At 44.4% G+C, this 18,593-nt stretch overlaps 1 protein-coding gene across 1 annotated transcript; it reads left to right on the plus strand.

Annotated features, from left to right (window-relative positions):
* Positions 1-1,156: 1,156 nt before the first annotated feature.
* Positions 1,157-17,866, plus strand: fkbp15b (FKBP prolyl isomerase family member 15b). Its single transcript, XM_029259669.1, has 29 exons — positions 1,157-1,410; positions 5,010-5,116; positions 5,277-5,355; positions 5,525-5,594; positions 6,019-6,093; positions 6,175-6,273; positions 6,361-6,510; positions 6,754-6,822; positions 6,941-7,084; positions 7,230-7,372; positions 7,533-7,581; positions 7,974-8,093; positions 8,518-8,608; positions 8,786-8,898; positions 9,498-9,576; positions 9,680-9,789; positions 10,174-10,272; positions 10,400-10,494; positions 10,650-10,752; positions 12,239-12,410; positions 12,523-12,659; positions 12,754-12,909; positions 13,179-13,331; positions 14,023-14,115; positions 15,130-15,240; positions 15,677-15,784; positions 16,064-16,587; positions 16,759-16,864; positions 17,054-17,866. Exons 1-29 carry the CDS (start codon positions 1,361-1,363, stop codon positions 17,129-17,131), a joined length of 3,483 nt encoding a protein of 1,160 aa, XP_029115502.1. The 5' UTR covers positions 1,157-1,360; the 3' UTR covers positions 17,132-17,866.
* The last annotated feature ends 727 nt before the right edge of the window (positions 17,867-18,593 follow it).

Genomic DNA, 18,593 nt, shown 5'->3' on the forward strand with positions numbered 1-18,593 from the left:
TTCCATAAGGCGAGCAAGGACGCAGAGGCAGCGTTTATATGGAACGTTTTATTAGAACACCGGTACCAGGGAATGCTCTCGGTCCGAGGACCCCGTTTCCTTCAGGACCTACGCCTCAAGGCAGCCTCCTTAGCCTGGTTAGCGAACTAGGCTCTTTTTCTCTTTCTCCTACTGGCAGCATCACCCCCTTATGTTTCCGGTACGTCACCAAAAGCTAACCAATTACAATAAACACATTTCCCGCTCAAACACAGTAACGCGAGTCGTGGCAATATTATCCAAACCGTTACTTATTTGTTTACGTTTGTTAGGCACAATACGGTAACTCCAAGTTTTGAACACAAATCGAAGTTCGACTTCCGATCGTGCGATTAATAGGCCGAAAGCAGCAATTCAGGTGAAATACGATCAGCAGTTTTTTCCCCACACAAAAAACAACAAACTAAGATATGTTCAAAACATTGTCAGGGGTGCGTGTTACAGAGTACACACATTTCATAAAAGAAAGTAGACAGTGAGTCCGCATCACCGAACTCTTGATTCATTTCACTTTGTACTAACTAAGTTTCCAATAAATGAATAGTAAATTGAATCCTAAGCAAAGAAAATGTACCTCGACAACTTAGTTATGGATAATTTCATTTCTTAAATTGGATGAATAATTCAAACACAGAGCAAGAACAGTAGGGGCTGGTAGGGGTAGCGTAGTGATTGGAGCCTGGAGGTTCGAGTCCCACCTCCAGCTGCAGAGTACCCGTGATGTACTTTCCTTAACAGTTACAGTAAAATTACGCAGCTGTATGAAATTACTAAATAACTGTACGTATCTTAAAGTTGCTTTTTTATTGAACAAATCACACACATGTAAGTTCCTGAGAAAAGGCGTAATAAATCTGACACAGAACCAAACTGAAAAGCGGAGATATGAAAAAATCAATAAATATAAAACAATCCAGAAGTCTGTATACTGCATAAACTGTTACAGAAATTACAATAATTTACTCTCAACACAGTGGATAAGTGCCACATATTCACTTGTACCGGGTAGCTAACTGGCTCACACTTTGCGGCTCCGAGTGTACAGTATTCGGATGTCGCAAGGACTTCACACTTTACGGCTCTCGAAGCTGGATTTTGACCGATTTTACGACAACAGGTGACGGATCAGCTGATTCCTCCCAGAAACAGGAAGGAAAATGGGATTTTTATGACTTGTGACCGTTTCGCTAAACTTTTGTTTCTTTGACCGTTTTGTGGAGGGCTCTTACGTGAAGCTGAGGTAGACCCGAAATAAGTGTATAAATTTGTGAAGAAACACCCCCACCTTGTTTTCTGGAGGTGCAGCAGCACGGATCGGGAGATGTTTGCGGCGGACGATGAAGATGGAGATTTTCTTTCACCCACAGGAGGGTAAATGAAGTAGAACGAATAAAATCCGCAATAGCCAGTGTGTGACGAGTATAAACTACAGTATGATATCTGGGTCCTCCTGAGGGATACGGGTAGTCTAGAAATTCAATTGTGCCGTGTGCCCCCCCCCCCCGGTCTTGATTTTGTGCTGCTGAGCCTGAGGGAGTTTATTTCTTTTAAGATAACGCGGTGTGGCTAAAAATTAAAATTTAATCGCGTTTAATGCTTCTCTTGTTTTGCTTTTTGGGAGCACTCACTGTGACAGTTTACTTGTTGTGCACCTGCTCTGCTCTCAGAGACTGCTGTGGCTGTCTGTGTGTGTGTAGGTGACATTTTTGTTCATTTCGAACACACACCTCATATTATATATTATTGTAGTGGTAGAGCACTAAAAGAGCATAGGGATGCAGTCATGTTTGACATGGTATTTTAAATTTTACCGCATTTGTGATTGAAGGAAAGCCATAAACTAGTTTTCTCAGAGGGCAATTTTTCCGTTGGGGGCGGAGTCTTCCCATCCGGGGCGGGGTCTTCTCCTGTAGTGGGCGGAGTTTTCTCTGCCAGGCAGGGTCTCTAACATACATAGTGTTATGATTTGGTTGATTTAATCTGGACACATTTAGCCCTGTTTTACCTGGGCTTATACCTGCCTATAATGGAAACACATTACACTTTAATTGTATTATTTTCATGTATGCTTCTTTTGATTAATTTGGGTGCAGTTAAAATATTATTGCATGTAATGCAATATTTCTAAAGTTAACCCTCCCACATCCCAGCTTTGGTTTTTTGCAGGTTGGCAACAATTAAATGGGAATGTTTGAGAGCTCTGCAGCCTTGTGCCGCAAATCGCGTAGCGCTGCAGATGAAAATTTTACGCAGATTTCCACCTCGCGGGGGGCTGAGCTTCTAACCCTCGCAGTGTGGGAGAGTCAACTATTATTTTCATGTATGCTTCTTACTTTTGATTCATTTAGGTGCAATTAAAATATTATTGCATGTGTTGCAATATTTCAGAAGTATATTAATGATAAAGTGTATTTTCCAATATTAATAGTATGCTGTAGCCTAGGGGGAGGGTGAAACTGATAGGCAGGGTTTATATACTAATACTATACTACATTAAAAAATATAGTGCACTATAAATATTTAAAAGTTGGTTCAGTAAGGGTATCCACTCCAGCGGTGTAAATAACTTAGTTGCCGTGGAAGAAAGTGCAGCTAAATGAGTAAATGTACTGTAAAAGGGTTATTTGAATTGGTTTAGAGAAAGGATTGTAAAGTCTGTGCATAATGTGGACTTTTGCACTTGCAGGGGGGGAGATACCATGATCACTTCACTGGCTTTTGTGGATGTTTCATCATCCCCCAAAATCAATATGCATCTCAGCATATTGTGGTTGTTGAGATTAGTTTGTTAGACTGCTTTAGGTTTTTTATTTGGCTGGAAAACTGTAAATGCCCGTTAAACCTAAATGAATAGTAAGGTTAGCAAAGTCCAGTGTGTTGCAAAATACAAGTTTTCTCTCCAAGTCATATTATGACTGTAGGACACCAAGGTTATCACTTTCTGAATGCACTCATAGTTATTAACCATATAATGTGCAAAAATCATTTTTATGAATTTTCCAAGTGGCATTTTTATGTACCTCTGTGGCTTTGATTTGTCTCCAAATTGTGTGCCACTGCTAGATGAAGAAATGCACATAACAGGTTGTTGAAACATGTGAAAAAAGTTACAAGGATTTGGCATTTTTGCATTAAGCTCATGAAGTTTCATATTATTTGGACTTGTAATTGGTACCTGTAAAAAAAAAAAAAAAAAACTACTAATTGTTTAACTCTTTTCACTCTCCTTGAAACATCTTCTGCTCCATTTATTCAGTCATGAGTCTCATAATGCTTCCTTCACTTATTTTTGAAATGGCTGATGTAGCAGTATGGAATTATATACATTGACAAAGCCTAACAGTTTTGTCCAAGTAAGTGAACATATATTCTCACATGCCTCCTATTTAACCTGCTTGATTATTTGCACTTTCAGAGACTCCCATATTGAGTTACCCACTTACTCCTTCCTCTGCTGTCCGATTCCCTGGTGGTGGTGGACTGATGTGTTTCATAAAGGAATAAGGCAAACCACAGAGTTCTCTGTGAGAAATGGAAGAGGAGGGAGAGTCCAGGGGGTGGGTCCTCACTGTTAATTCCACTCACATGCTTGTAGTTCAGGGAGCGGGCTTGGGGCCACCTCTGCTGCTCACTTTCAGCCCGCGAGGATGTGTACGTGCAACGCAGATGACCCGTTCCCATGTATGCCCTCCACCGCACCCCAGCTTTGCATCTTTCTTTCCGTGCTAAATCTATCGTTGAAGTGTGACTTGGTCACTGAGCTCCAGAAGGAGAAGTAGGGGGAGCAGGGGCCAAAAAACAGGAAGATTTTTCCAGTGGAACCCAGGCATCTGACGTGGAATCAGAGACCTCTGCCACTCCTTTCCTTCCTTTTTATACCATCTCTCCAGAGAAGTGTTTTGGGGCATGTTCTACCAGGGCCATGATGTCTGCAGTGTGGGACAATGACTACCTGTGGAGGGAGATCCAAGGGTCAGTATTTCGTTTGTGCTCTGAGTGTGGAGAGGTCAGCATCTTCCAGCTGCCCAAGAGGTTGCTTGAGGCTTGATTGTGGTGGTGTTCACCTACCTGTTCGTAGTACAGGTAGATTGAGGTATTCATGGCATTGGTAGGTGAGGAGGTTGTTGAGTAGTGGAATTTGTGCTTAACGGGGTTTCTTGGATTCTACCGAAGAATACAGAACTGGCATCTTCAGGTTTTGTGATTCTGCAAAAAAAATAGGTTTCTTTTTTGGATGGGAAACTAGCCTGTTGTCTGCACTCTGCGCATTATTTTTAGAGCAATATTTGCAGTATTTTGTGTTTCTGAAGGTTTTTAGCAAAGGTAATGTGTTGTTGGTTTGGATGTCTAAGCTGGGGGCTGATGTCACAGTAATAATAGAACTATGACTTTTGTGTTCTTCAAAGTGTTGTAAATACAATTTGTTTATAATCACACTAGAACAGTTTTTGCAGTTAGTCACTAAAATGTTGATCAGATTCATAATTCAGTGTCACATAAACAGGCAGTTCTCTTAGTTTATTGCATTATGTTTTGATAAGTAACAAATATAGCAGCGATCAATAAAGATTCTAATTTTTATTTTTAATATTTGACAAACCATGCTTTTCCATATTTCTTTATTTTTAATGCTATTTTTTAAATATTTTTGCTTGCTTGGATGGCCTTATTCAGCAGTGTTATTAATAATAGAATGCAATGCTATATTAACTGAACCTTAAATTGCTAACAAGGAATGGTTCCAACCACTTTGCTCAGCAGTGCAACAAGAGCCCTGTTTTGTTTATTTGGACACAGGTCCAAACTCCTCAGTATTATGCTGCCCTTTTAGCCTCAACTCTTTTTTTTTTTTTTTTTTGCAGTTTTTTTCTGTGTTACTCGGCCTGGATTTCCTGCGTGCAGATCTGTGTCAAATGCTATTTCATTAGTCAAGATACTTACATAAAGGACTCACATGTTTGCTGTTGCAGGGCAAAACTTGCCTCTCTCTTCGGGCTGGACCAAGCTGCGAGTCAGGGGAACGAGTCCTTCCAGTACACAGCCCCGAAGCAGCCCAAGAAGGCCACTGCCAGCACGGGTAAGTGTGGGCAAAACCTGTCAGAAGATGGGGGTAGGAAGTGTAATGTGTAACAAATTTCTCTCCCACACACACACACACACACGAAAGTGGGTGAAGAATGATGCGCATGAAAATGTAATCCTGTTTCAGTAAATTCAGCCTCCGTTTCCTTTTGAAGGCCCACCAGGCCAAAAACCAGCCCCTCCCCCGGGAGCGCCTGCCGTCCTCTTGGCCACGGCTGTCCACGCATTCCAGTAGTGAGTTTTTTAAAAAAAAAAACGCAGGCTTTACAGAGCAGCCATCAGCTTCAAACTTGTGATGCCCCCAGGGGTTTTCATGAGAATTTGCAGGGCGTAAACATTCACAGTGAAGTGCTCATTGATGCTGAACAAAGCAGCGTCTGACTATTTTTCTCTGTCCCCTCAGTGTGAATGGACAGTACATGAAACAGGGGAAGCTGGGAGTGGCGGTGCTGGGGAACCACACAAGTAGAGAGGTGAGAGAGTGAGTCTCTGGAGACGTTTTTATGAGGATGCTCACATGGCATAATTCACACTGCATTCTTACTGTGGTCTTTTCTATAGTCTTACTATAACGCTTTCATCCTATGGTTTTAGTTTCACACTGATGTATTTCATAGTATCTATATGTTTTGTTATTAGTGGTCAGAAGTGATGGATAATGTAGCATGTGTGATAGCTGGTAGCACAAGGTCACAGGTTCGAATCTCGCCTCTGGCTGTAGTACTCTTGAGCAAGGTACTTATTCTAAATTGCTCCAGTAGGGGGAAAAAAAAATGTCCAGCTGTACAAATGGGTAAATAATTGTAGGTATCTTAACATTGTAAGTTGCTTTTTTGAGAAAAACATCAGGTAAATGAATAAAAGGATGTTCACACATTTACATTCTGGTTATTGCAGTACAAGATTCTGCTGTATGTGAGCCAACAGAAGCAAGTCACCAGCGCAAGGATCCACCCAGGGTTTGTCTTCACGGTAAATTGATGGAAGACAAATGAATCGAGGTGGGGGGCTGTTCACTTCCAAAGCTCTGAAAGCACTGTCCCTGTCCCACAGGTGCAGCCCAGTAACTACGGCACGTTTTACGATGACCAACGCCAGAACTGGTCTCTGATGTTTGAGTCGGAGAAAGCAGCCATGGATTTCTGCAAGCAGGTTGGCTGGAAAGGGGCAAGATTCTGAAGGGCAGCTGTTTCATGGGTTGTATGTGAAGATTTTATTATATTGTCATGTCCACCACAGGTGTGCTTGGCTAAGGCGAACAGCGTCCTCTCCCTGGATGCAGTGCTGGTGCAGGACCTGGTTCTCGGTGAAGGGCAGAGTGTGGAGAATGGAGACTCCCTGGAAGTTGCATACACAGGATGGCTGCTGCAGAACCATGCCATCGGGCAGGTAGTGTATTAAAAAAAAGTCCCAAAGCTCACTCACAGTATTTCCTTTATGAAATATCACCAGGCTTTGGCCTTCTTGTGTCAGGGCTTGTTTACCATCATTGCGCTAAATGAAAGTCATGCACTCTGAGATAATGGTTTCACTGGCAGATGCCCCAAAATGAAGCAGCTTTGGAAGTGATCTTACACACACACACACACACACACACACACACACACACACATTCTCTCTCTCTCTTCTTAGATGTTCGACTCAAACCTCAATAAAGAAAAGCTACTGCGACTCAAGCTGGGGGCCGGAAAGGTAATCAAGGTGAGTTTGCTTCCCCCATCTCCCCCCGGAAGATGGTGATTTTTGGGTTTTAAAAATTCTGTCCTTTGTTATCTTTGCCACCTGCACACTCCCCTTCTATTATCTGTGTGTTCTGAAGGGCTGGGAGGAAGGCATGTTGGGAATGAGGAAAGGAGGGCGCCGCTTCTTGATAGTGCCCCCCAGTCTGGGATACGGCTCACAGGGCTTTGCAAACCGCGTTCCCGCTGACAGCACGCTCATCTTTGAGACAGAAATACGAAGGGTGAGGAGACGGGGAACCTCTTGGATGTTTTTGGAGTCTACCTTATAATTCTCAAGTCCTTTTTCTCATGTTTTTACATAATGAGACACCGTAAATCAGAAATACATCATGGCAGTGTTAACCCCCCCCCCCCTTTCTTGCTCAGGTGAAGTTTGCCAAGGACAACATATCGGACCGGATCAGCGCTGGTTCTCGGGACTCCGCTGCTTCATCACCAGCACCCAGTTTAGAAAACATGGGTCCAGACTCACTTGCTCTACCTCCTACCACTGTGCCCCCAAAGCAAGGGTACGAGCTCTGTTTGGCATCAGAGTGGATACCTCACATCCCTAAGGGGTTGCAGTGTAGTGTTCCTTACCCAGCTCTATCGCTTGTTTCTCACTCTCTGCTTACCTCATTGTCTGTTTTCTGTGTAATGCATTCTTAATTTTTATTTTTTGTTATGCAGAGATCTGCCACTCCGTGCAAAGTCAAATTCCCTGGGTGAGCAGTTGGCGGTGAGTTTTTAATTTTATTTCATCAAAACCACTTTCTCTACTTTCACTGAGTTCTGTCCACAGGTGTTCCTGCCATTATTATTTCTTCTGACCCTGTTCTCCATAGTGACTTGCAATGTGAAATTTATATGCTAAGCATCTTTACAGTGAAGTACACATTCAAACTGCAGTGTAAGTTTTATTGTATCATTTCAGGCTAAGTATCTTACTCAAAGGAGGGAGATTCAAACCTGGGGGCTTCTGTTTGCTAAGAGATTGATCGAACTACTACTCCATCTGCTGCCGTACGGAATATTTTTGCAAAGCATAGTAAGATGCTGCGAGCTAATGGCCTGGTTTTTTCATTTTTTTTTTTTCCCCCTGTTACCACCCTGCCCCTACTGCACTTGCAGAACCCTGACGCCACCAAAGCCAAACTGATCTCGCGCATGGCCAAGATGGGCCAGCCCATGTTGCCCTTCCTCACAGGGGCTGTCTCCTCCCAGCCAGACTCCAGTGACTCCGAGATGGAGGTGAGATTGAGGCTCCTGGTCTGCTGCGTCATCTCAGAACTAGCTGCCTCCATTTTAAGACTTGCAAATAAAAATATGATTATAAATTTTGTACCAATTCTGCAATTTTTAAAACTTTAAACTGATGTGCAGCCATGAGGCAAACATCACATCGTGAATGCAAATTATATCTTGCACAGAAAAAGTTTTCAGATTTAAGAGTGGGGAAAATATTTTGTTTGCATGTGATCCCATCTGGAGTCTCCTGTAGTACTCTGTTATGGGGTGTGTGTGTGTGTGTGTGTGTGTGTGTGTGTGTGTGTGTGTGTGTGTGTGTGTGTGTGTGTGTGTGTGTGTGTGTGTGTGTGTGTGTGTGGTGCTTTGTTGCAGCTGGTTTTAATGACTTTCGTTCATGTGACATCCTTTTCACTCATCTCCTTCTTAGGACCCCAGTGTGTCCAGAATTAGAGAGCGTCCTCCTGCACCCTCTCCCCAGCCTGTACAGATTACAGCTGCACCCCCAACCACAGCCCAAGGTCAGTTCCCAGTTAGTCCCTCAGAATAATAGTGACATTTTTGTGTTTTTTAGTATGTTTTTTATCACAGTAAATGAACTGTAGAGTCGACATTAAAAAGAATTCCATTTCTAGTGCCTAAAATTCACTGGGAATCAAGGTTCTATTTGTTCATCCTCTCTGCTCTGTCCTCTTAAGTGCCCACCCACCCTGTTTCTGGAGTGCATGCCTCTTCTGCAGCTCTGCTTCCTATGCACATGGCTACAAGCAACCCTCCACCAGTCTTACCAAGCTCTGTCCATGCCTTCCAGGTGAGTGTCAGGGATTTACACCAGTTAGAGCAGTGGAAAATCCTTGTGGAAAACGAGTATATGTAACAGTTTTGCTGTCTCACAATTTTGGCTGGTACAAATGTTTTCACTAATTCCATCAAAGTCCCTTAAGTTCAGTACTTTTCTCAACATTTGAAAAGAATTTTTAGACTTAATACAGGATAGTACAAAAGAAGAAAATAACCTGTGGTACTTCTCTGATTCTTCAACCAGCATAATGTTTGGACTCAGGTATGTTGAACTCAGATGCAGGTTTTGTTTGTAAGAAAGCAGGACTATAAGGTGCACTGTAACAGAATCCTGGCCAAAGACAGAACAAATCCAAACCAGCAGCAGAGACTTAACATGCAACTGTGGTCTCTGGTCGCTGTCATTCTCGCTCATCACCACCAGTTAGATAGCATCTTCTCACTCTACGGCTTTAAATGGGAAGTTGGGAGTTAAAGCAACTAGATGCACATGTTGGTGTTTCCCCTTATCTGTACATGGTACAACATGGTGAAAGCCAGTCTAGTCTTGACATGTAAAAGATTTTGCTTTGGAGAACTTTAGCCTATCACTCTTTTGTTTTTCCGCAGCCCTACAACCAGTCAGTACGCAGTTCCCAGTTACAACCTGTGGGTCAGATGTACCCCACACAGACAGTGTCATACCAAGGTAGGACTTGGCTAAAAAAGGCAATGGAAATCATGGGAAAATGCATGTCTTATAGGATGTACCTGAATCCTCATCCTGAAAAATATTTCTTAATCTTCTGCAGCACCGAGCGATGTCACATCCTTCTTGATGACAGAGGCCCGTCAGCACAACACTGAAATCAGACTGGCAGTTGGGAAAGTCGCTGATAAAATTGACCAACTGGCTGCAAAGGTCAGCTTTTAGGACAGGGGTGGGCAGTCATGGGCTGTGGGGACTGCACAATGTGCAGGTTTTCACTGTCTTGTAAATTTAATTTGTAATTAAATTTATACTTTGTATAGAATGTATTCAGACTTTAGCTGAGAAGAAATTTTAATTAAAATGTTAATTGAAATGAGGGCTAGTTTTTCCCAAGGTGAGCAATATTTAAAACACAGCTGATATTTTCTGTTTAGTTCTGCTCTAGGATGTGAAACAAACCTGCAGATCCTGTGACTGTCATACACCACAGTTTCCCACTCCTGTTTTAGGAAGCCCTGCTTTGTTTTTCCTCTTTTTAGCGGACTTTTTGTACATCTGCTTGCGTTTTATTCTATTGTTTTTGTTTTGTAAAAGGTGGATGACCTTCAGAAGCAAGGAGGCATTACTGCAGGTTTATCCAATGTCTCCATGGAAACAGCCATGATTATGCACAACATACAGAGGATCATCCAGGTGAACGTCCACATTATACCCTGTGTTGTCTTGCAGCCTTTTACGCGGACGCAGAATGATGTGTTTTGTTTACACCTGTTCATCTTAGGTCTCTTCACTCATTCACTTTCTGCTCTCTCTGAGACAGGAAAATGGGAGTCTTAAGAAGGAAGTGTTTGAAAAGAGCTCCAAGATCGAGGAACAGAACCGAAAGATTGGGGAGCTCATCAACCAGAACCAAAGGTGAGAATCCCCCACCTGTATGATCTGGCATAGTGTCTCTGAAGAGCATTTCTCTACATGGTTCCATCCAACTGCTGGGCCCAAATGGGGGCTCAGAAACTGAGGGTGGAAGCAGGTTTAAGCCCATCTACATGTCTCTCTCCCATTTGTGTCAGGTACATGGAGCAGAGCAATCTGCTGATGGAGCAGAGGAACGACTCTATGAAGTCGACCAGCGAGCAAAACCAGGCCCGTGTGCTGCAGGCAGAGCGTGACAAGGTGGGATGCTGCACACAAACACAAATTACATTCCACTTAGTTTACAAGTTTTAATTATTTTTTTAATAATATGATCAGAATAAATTATGCAGCAGTGTGTGGATAAATGTGCTATTGGCCGCAAGTAAAAATGGTAACCATGACTTAGTTAATTTTGTCATTATTTACTTTTTTGGTGTTGTACTAGCATTTTAAATGGCAGTCATTCCTTTGAATTACCAGAAAATTGGCATGTGAAACAGATGCTGAACTTACAGTATAGTTAAGACTTGAATAACGAGGAGGAGGATGACCAGCTGCCACCCACAGCTTGATTTGAACCATGTGATTTATTCAGTCAGTAGCTAAATCACAGTAAATGAGTTCAGCGGCACAGGAATCCAGAATTCAGGCCCGGGACGGCTAAATGTTTAATTATATAATCTTTGGGTACTGCATGCTTACTGGAGTGTAAAGGTAAATGTCTAAACCATATACCACTTTTCAGTGGATATGAAATGGGCCATTAGTTTAGTTCTTCCTGGCTGGGCTTTACACCCTCCAGCTTCCACTTTCGCTTCTTGAGAAACAGCTTCTGTGTAGTCGGTACAAGCTGCACAATGGTGTCTCATCCACACAGCCGTGCCACTGTTTGCAGGACCCAGTAGTGTACTCACATGTACATTAGTTATTTATTCAAGTAGCCAATGCTTTTCTCCAATTTTTAGCCACTTATACAGCAGGGTAATTTTTGTACTAATTCAGGGTAAGTACCTTGATCAAGGATATTACAGCAGACCAGGGATTTGAACTCACTTCCTTTGCAAGGAGATGGCTGTAAGTACTACACCACCTGCTATAAATATGAAAGTCAATAAAGTTAAAACACTCCAAATAATCAATTCACATCTTAAAAACACTGAACAGCCAACAGAGGCTTTGATATGAACTTAAATGTGCTCAAATTTTATACACCTAAGAGAACTGAAAACACACATAGTGATACACTCATGCTATAAATATATGGGTATGCTTCAGCTTTTGCATGTTCTGGACTCGTATGTCCTCCTTGAATTCATGTCATAATTTCTCAGTTTACCCTTTGTTCTTCCTGGCGGTTTACACTCTTTATGGTGAGAGGGCCTCTGTTAGTGACTGCTTTCTCTTCCCAGCATGCACTGCCACAGGATCTTGGGTGGGATCAGGTGAGGCTCCTCTGTGCCTTCCCTTTCTGTCCAGTGTCACTTCTGCTTTGTTTCACTAATTCCTCTTTTTAATCCATCATCATCCACGCTGGGTTTTCTTTTTTTTTTTTTTTTTTTTCTCCCCCTTCCCCACAGGACCATGCTGTTTTTTCCTTCATGCAGCATTCTTGTCCCATCACCACTGGTCTGCCATCGTTCCACACTGCTGCTTCTCATGCCTCTTGCCTTTAGGTAGCAATCTGCTCCAGGTTACATCCCTAAGGTGTCACCTTCACCCCTTGCCTCCATGTCCCTCTCTCCAGGTGCGTCTGACAGAGGAGCTTGCATCATCCACAGCCCGCATATCCCAGCTCCAGCTGGAGGCTACATCACACCAGCAGAGGGCCTCGGAGCTGCAGGCCAAGCTCAGCGCCGCCCAGCAGGAGAGTGAGAAGCACAGCGCCCAGCTTGCAGAGCTACAGAGTCAAGTGGAGGGTATGAGATGTTCCCCTCTCCCTTTGTGAGAAACACACCACTGTCCTGCTGCACGCAGTTGTATGTGTGAGATGGCACACCATCAGGACAGTAACTGCAACTCTGTGCACAGAACTGAAGCAGCAGGAGGAGCGAGTACAAGCGCAGTGCCGCACAGAGAAGCAGAAGCGCCGAGAGATAGAGCTGAAGCTCAGCAGCGCTGAGGAGGAGCTGCAGGACGTGAAGGCGGAGAAGGAGAGTCTGGAGCGTGTGAGTATTAGCCGTGCTCTCGCCGCCCTCCAACCATGTCGAGAATCGTGACGCACGTCCCCTGACGCCTGCTCCGTTCACGTGGCTTCTTCAGACATTGACGGACAGGAAGCGCAAATGGCAGGCGGAGAGAAAACGATGTGATGAGGAGCTGGAGGAAGTACGACGGAGCAGCCAGCAGGAGATGGAGAACCTGAAGGTTCAGCTGAGAAGAGCGAGAACCAGCACTGATCAGGCAGCTGCAGAGCAGGTGGGTGGCGGAGGGCCATAGCTTCCTGCAGAAACGCTGTCACAGGTGACACAGATGTGTCTCTGCTTGTTTGTTACACATTTTTACCATACGTTCTTTAATGAAGCCACTCCATGGTCCCAGTATGCATCAGAGCACCATGCTAAATTTATCATGCTAAATTTGATCTGTATTATCCCAGTAATCATTGTAATGGTTGTGTGTATGTCTTTTGTGTTTCTGTTCCCATGTGTCTCAACATCGGACCATGTCCGTCTGCATCTGTGCAGCTGGCCCAGCTGCAGTCTGAGCTGCAGGCCGAGTGGCAGGGGAAGCTGGAGCAGGCAGTGGCGTCCGTCAAGGAGCAGCATGAGCGGCAGCAGACAGAGATGGCTGAGCAGAGAGAGACACTGGAGCAAAAAGTGGCGCAGCTGCAGGACAAGGTGGGCCATGCATCTCCCCCCCCACCTTAAATTATCTAAAATAACTTTTTTGCTGTTATGCTTTAATATAAATAGGTTTGATTTGTCTTGTATTTGAGACTTTTTCTGACAACTAGATCACGGAGGCACAGCAGGTAGCGCTGGGGCCTCACAGCCCCTGCCTGAGTGTTTGGGTATGTGTGTTTGAACCCAGTTCAGTCTCTGTTGAGTTTGCATGTTCTCTCCATGTTTGTGTGGGTTTCCTCCTACGGTCCAAAGATGTTTCATGTGGGTTGGTGACTCTAAATTTCCTACAGTGTGTGACTGTAAGTGAATGAGTATGTGTAATAGGCCTATGATGGGCTGACATTATGTATAATAATCCTGCTTCACACACCTTCAGTCTCCAGGATAGGCTCCAGACCACTGCAACCCTGCACTGGTGAAGTGATTATGGATGGATGGATGGATGGATGGATTTCGCGTTACGATTTAAATTTGTCATTTCTATGCCAGACCAAAGAGTGTAACTAACCTTAAGTTCTGGTCATAAGCAGATTCATGTGATTGCTCTGTAAATGATGAGGTGTGCAGGAACACGGTGTGAGTCTTGCAGCTTTCTGAAGAGTGTACACTGCAGTGTGTATTAGTAACGTGTACAATTCATTGTGTGCGATGCAGAACATAAGACCCGTATTTCTTGCTCTCTCAGTACTCCACGCTCAAGCAGTCCCGGGACTTGGAAGAACAACAGCTCCTCCGGCAGCAGGAAGAGGGGGAGGAACTCCAGGCACTCAGAGGAAAGGTACACGCTGCAGTTCAGCTTTTAAAAACGCTTTCTGCCGTACATGTATCACGTGATGGACTTAATTCCATGAAATCACCCCATTATGCAAATTACCATTGTGAGGGGGTCAGCTTACCCTTAATTGTTGTGGAGAACAAAATAATTTGCTTCCATGCAAAAATATGATTTGTAACATCTTACATTTTTCCAGTACCTTTTGCATTTTCAGTTTTCATAATTTGGCCTGTAGATATTTATGAGATAAAGAAGTAGAGTTCATGATCATTGCTAGGTAGTAAACAAATGAGTGATGCTGATCGTCTTCAGTTGATCGTGAGATTAAGGCTTTATTTCCACCAGACAGTCATTATTTTCAGAGTAATACAGGTTAGTATGCTAGATTTAGCCAGATGCACGCCACACATTGTCTGAAACCGCTTGTCCCGTACGGGGTGGCGGGGAGCCGGAGCCTAACCCGGCAACACAGGGCATAAGACTAGAGAAGGAGGGGACACACCCGGGATGGGACGCCAGTCCATCTCACGGCACTTCAAGCGGGACTCGAACCCCAGACGCACAGGAGAGCAGGACCCGGTCAAACCCGCTGCGCCGCCGAGCAATAAAAACCTTTTGTGTTTGATACACCACTTTTCTATTTTTGTCCTAGAACGTCTGGCTCAAGTGCGGATTTTGGTGTGTAGAGTAAAATGCCTGTTGTGAGTGTAAAATGAGCAGGTAACAGAGGCACAATGCCATTATTCATAAAAAAAAAAAAAAAAAAAACTGGTTGTACTGGGGGGAAAAAAAATTAAATACTTTCATACTGTTGTGACACTTTTTCTTTGTACTGGAACCCATTATTTAAGATGGGTTCCAGCATACAGTGAGCATGAGTGTACAGTACTTTCCTCTAGAGTACATCAGGAACCCAGCAGTTCCTTAAGCAAGCAGATCTGCTGCTTTGGTGTTTGATTGGCAAGAGGGAAGTGGGCTCTATTCCTCATTCTGCTTCCCTCTGCCCTCCGTCCCCAGTACTCAGCACTGCAGGAGAGGGCGGAGGCCACGAGGCGGCGACTCGAGGCTCGAGTGGCGGACGTGGAGAGAAGGTTGGCGGAGCAGGACCAGGTGGACACTGCAGGGGAGGTATGGGGAGGAAGTGATCTGTGAGGACCTGCTTTGAAATGCAGCCCCTGTTCTTCTGGGATTCTTGCCACTCTTCTGCAGACATGGCTTCTTTGTCCTACATCACCTTGTGCCTTTATCCTTAGTTATGCAACACTAGTCCAAAGTTTGAGTACACTTGCTGGAAACCCCCCCCCATTACACAAAGATTGTATACCTAACCCTTACAGGTAATCATAAAACACCTGGTTTTCAGCAGGTGTCCTCTTTTTTTTAACTGGTAATGCACTTCATACAAAAAGATAGACTTGTGAAAAATGACAGGATAACGAACAGTAGACCTGTTTTACTCAAAGATGCAGCTACAGACAGGCAATCCCCCTTTTTTTTTTACCCTGACGTGTTCTATTCCGTTGGCACTAATGCATGTCGATTCCCTCTGGTTCTCGACACACAGGTTAAGCGTGTGATGAACGGTGTTTTTCACTCCCTGCGGGGGGAGTTCGACTTGCATGAAACTTATACAGGCAGCGCCGTGTTGGAGATCATCGTCAGCACCATAAAGGTACAAAGACATAACACATCAACATTACATACCACCTCAGTCTGTGGGATCAGACACACGAAGCAAAGCTTAGACAGGCATATTGATATTGGATAAGCATCTTCATTCTTTTTTTTTTTTTTTTTTTTTCTTTTTTAATAAATAAAAATAAAAAAAAAAGAACATTTTGGTCCTGTCAAGAATAAGTTCTTGATTGTGGGAGCATTAGTGTGTATAATGTTCACATACTATTCACACACTTCATATATTCTGCTGTGGTCCATTCTTTGTCCTGTGTAGAACGTCACCCTGCAGCTGCTGACTCAGAAGGAGAGGCTACCATCACAGAAGAGTGAGAATGATGCAGAGGAGGAGAAGGAGGAAGTAGAGGAGGTGGGATCAAGGGAGGAGTTGACTCAGCAGGAAATGAGGCAGAATGGGAAGAGAGAGGAGGAAAAGGAGGAGAGTGTGCAGGTAATCAACAATCTCCAGGATCATCCGGAAAAGCGAGAAGCTGAGCAGGAGGTGCTGACGGGGGAGGTGGAGGAGCTGGCAGCGGAGGAGGAACCTGAGAAAGAGGCGGGGCAGCAAGCGCAAGCCGCAGATACGGCGCCCTCACAGGCTCTCGGGGAGAACCACGTCAAGCATGTGGAAGGCCTGACATCTGAGCTGGGACCGGAAGGAGAGGCACAGGGTGGGCTTTCGGAGCCAGGCCTGCGTGACGTGGGACCTGTCGGAGAGCCGATCATAACAGAACCGACCCGACTCGGCCCTCCCACCCGGCCCCCACCCCCACCCAACCCCATGCAGGCAAGCACTGCCAGGTGAGCCTCGTACTCCAGCCCCTAACCACCCCCCGGGAGAGCACATCGGTTTTTATTGTGCACGTTACTGGTCTTCCTAGGTCCTGTCACTAATCTCGTCCCATCACCATGTTCACCCCCCCACCCCACCTCTGTGTTTTTGGCCCCCTTCCCATTGTTCTATTCTCTCAGTTTGACTGAGGGAGTAGAGGAGGAAAATGGAGCAACGCCATTTTTCCCTAGTGCAGCCCCAAGCAAGCCCCCCCAAACGACCAGTGAGGAGGAGGAGGATGAGCTGGTGAGGAAGGATCTGTAGAGCTGCACTCAAGCTCTCAGATTTGAGGCGCAACTCCCCCCCTTTAGTCCGTGTATTTGTCGCACAAGTCCAAGTGTTTCCACCACACAGCGCCCCCCCCCCCCCACTTCTGCTTCGGTTTCATATCATTGATTGATTTGATTGGTTTTTCACTTTTTTCCCTGTTAACAGAGCCTGAAGGGCCGTCCGCCTCCTGCTCCCCTGTTTGGCGACGATGACGATGATGATGACCTCGACTGGCTCGGTTGATAGGGCAGGCCAGGGGCAGGGGAATGGAGTGAGGTTGTATACAAGTGTTTGTGTGTTTTGTACATGTTTCACAAGATCCAGACCATCTGTCCAGGTCTACATGATCCTTCGAGTCCTGTGAAGAGGAGAGCTGGAGCAGCATAATGCTGCTTGAATTTCGAATCTCCCCTCCACATGCTGGAGCAGTCAGCGTCCCTCGGGAGACTCGGACTCAACGCTTTTATCGTGAAGAGCGTAGTAAGGGCCACTCGACGAGCGCTTTCCTCACGGAACCCTGACAGGGACAGGCAAAAAGCTCAATAGCCATGCATCCATTTCCCTTGGCCTGATTGAGGTCTTGTGGAAGGACTTTGCAACGAAGAGAGTGCTGCTTCTTGGAAAAACACCTTTTAGCGAAGAAACAGAAATGGGGGGGGAAAAAATGCATCTTCAAAACCCCCTCTGTCTCAAGTAAATCTGGGTAAACCTATCTGTGTAGCTCACGGTTATCAACGGTTGATCAATTGACTGCAATTTAAATGAGGATTCCATCTCAAAACCAATGTGAGAACCAGGAATTTTTTTTTTTTTTTTTTTTATTTAAATTTTGTATGTTGGGGGGGGGGGGGGGGGTTAAAACTGAGAGACCATAGTCCTGTGTTTGACCCGTTGATAAATGCTGTTTCACTTCTTCCAGAAACGCCTTCTTTTCTCCTAGATGAACAGCAGTGTTATTCCTAATTAATAAAACAGCTCTTTCACCACTTTGCACGGTGTTGCCATTTATTGCTCAGGGTTCCACTGCCTTCGCAGTGTTGCTGAGTTGAAGTAACCAGCTGCCTGGTCACAGAGCAAAACCTGAAGCTAAATGGTGGTAAACTGAAGGTTCAGGAAGAAAAATGGTCATGTCACATATAAACAGGTACATAAAAGTATCACATTAAGTTTTTCATCAAAAAAATATTCAAGTAGAATTAGTTGAACAAAAATAAGTATTTTGGATTGCATTTTAAGACAAATATGGTAGTTTTCTAAGTCATGGAATTGTAGAAATATTTAGTATGATTTGAAGTCCAAATGCTAAATGATTGATGGATGCCACTGGTATTAACAGGGTCATGGTTTATTACACTGCATTCTGCCTTTTTGTGGGGTGGGGGTGGATAATGCCTATTCCTGCCTCTGGAGTACTTTTTTCTGTAGTCAACAGATGTTTGTGAATTGGGGTTCTTCAGGGGTCTGTTCTTGGACCCATGTGTCTTCAGCTCTGATCAAGCAGGATCACTTATGACTCTTTATACTTTGTTTTCCTGTTTTGTCTTGTCTTTTTATGGATTACGGTGGGAAATGGAGTGAATAATGTTAGTGTTCGTAGGGCTCAGTGGAGAGGCTGTGTGCTTCTGGCTCCGCATTGGTTCCTCCAGTGTGTTTCAGCCGTTTATTTTACTCAACCTGCCAGACAAACAGCTTATCCCCTATTCTC

This window comes from Scleropages formosus, chromosome 17, assembly GCF_900964775.1.
Source record: "Scleropages formosus chromosome 17, fSclFor1.1, whole genome shotgun sequence".
NCBI classification, from domain to species: domain Eukaryota; kingdom Metazoa; phylum Chordata; class Actinopteri; order Osteoglossiformes; family Osteoglossidae; genus Scleropages; species Scleropages formosus.

Coding starts and splice junctions, on each gene's coding strand:
- fkbp15b (XM_029259669.1), top strand. CDS start 1,361: ATGTTTGCGGCGGACGATGAAGATGGAGATTTTCTTTCACCCACAGGA. Junction 13,332..14,022: donor TGGCGCAGCTGCAGGACAAG/GTGGGCCATGCA, acceptor TTGCTCTCTCAG/TACTCCACGCTCAAGCAGTC. Junction 15,241..15,676: donor AGGTGGACACTGCAGGGGAG/GTATGGGGAGGA, acceptor CTCGACACACAG/GTTAAGCGTGTGATGAACGG.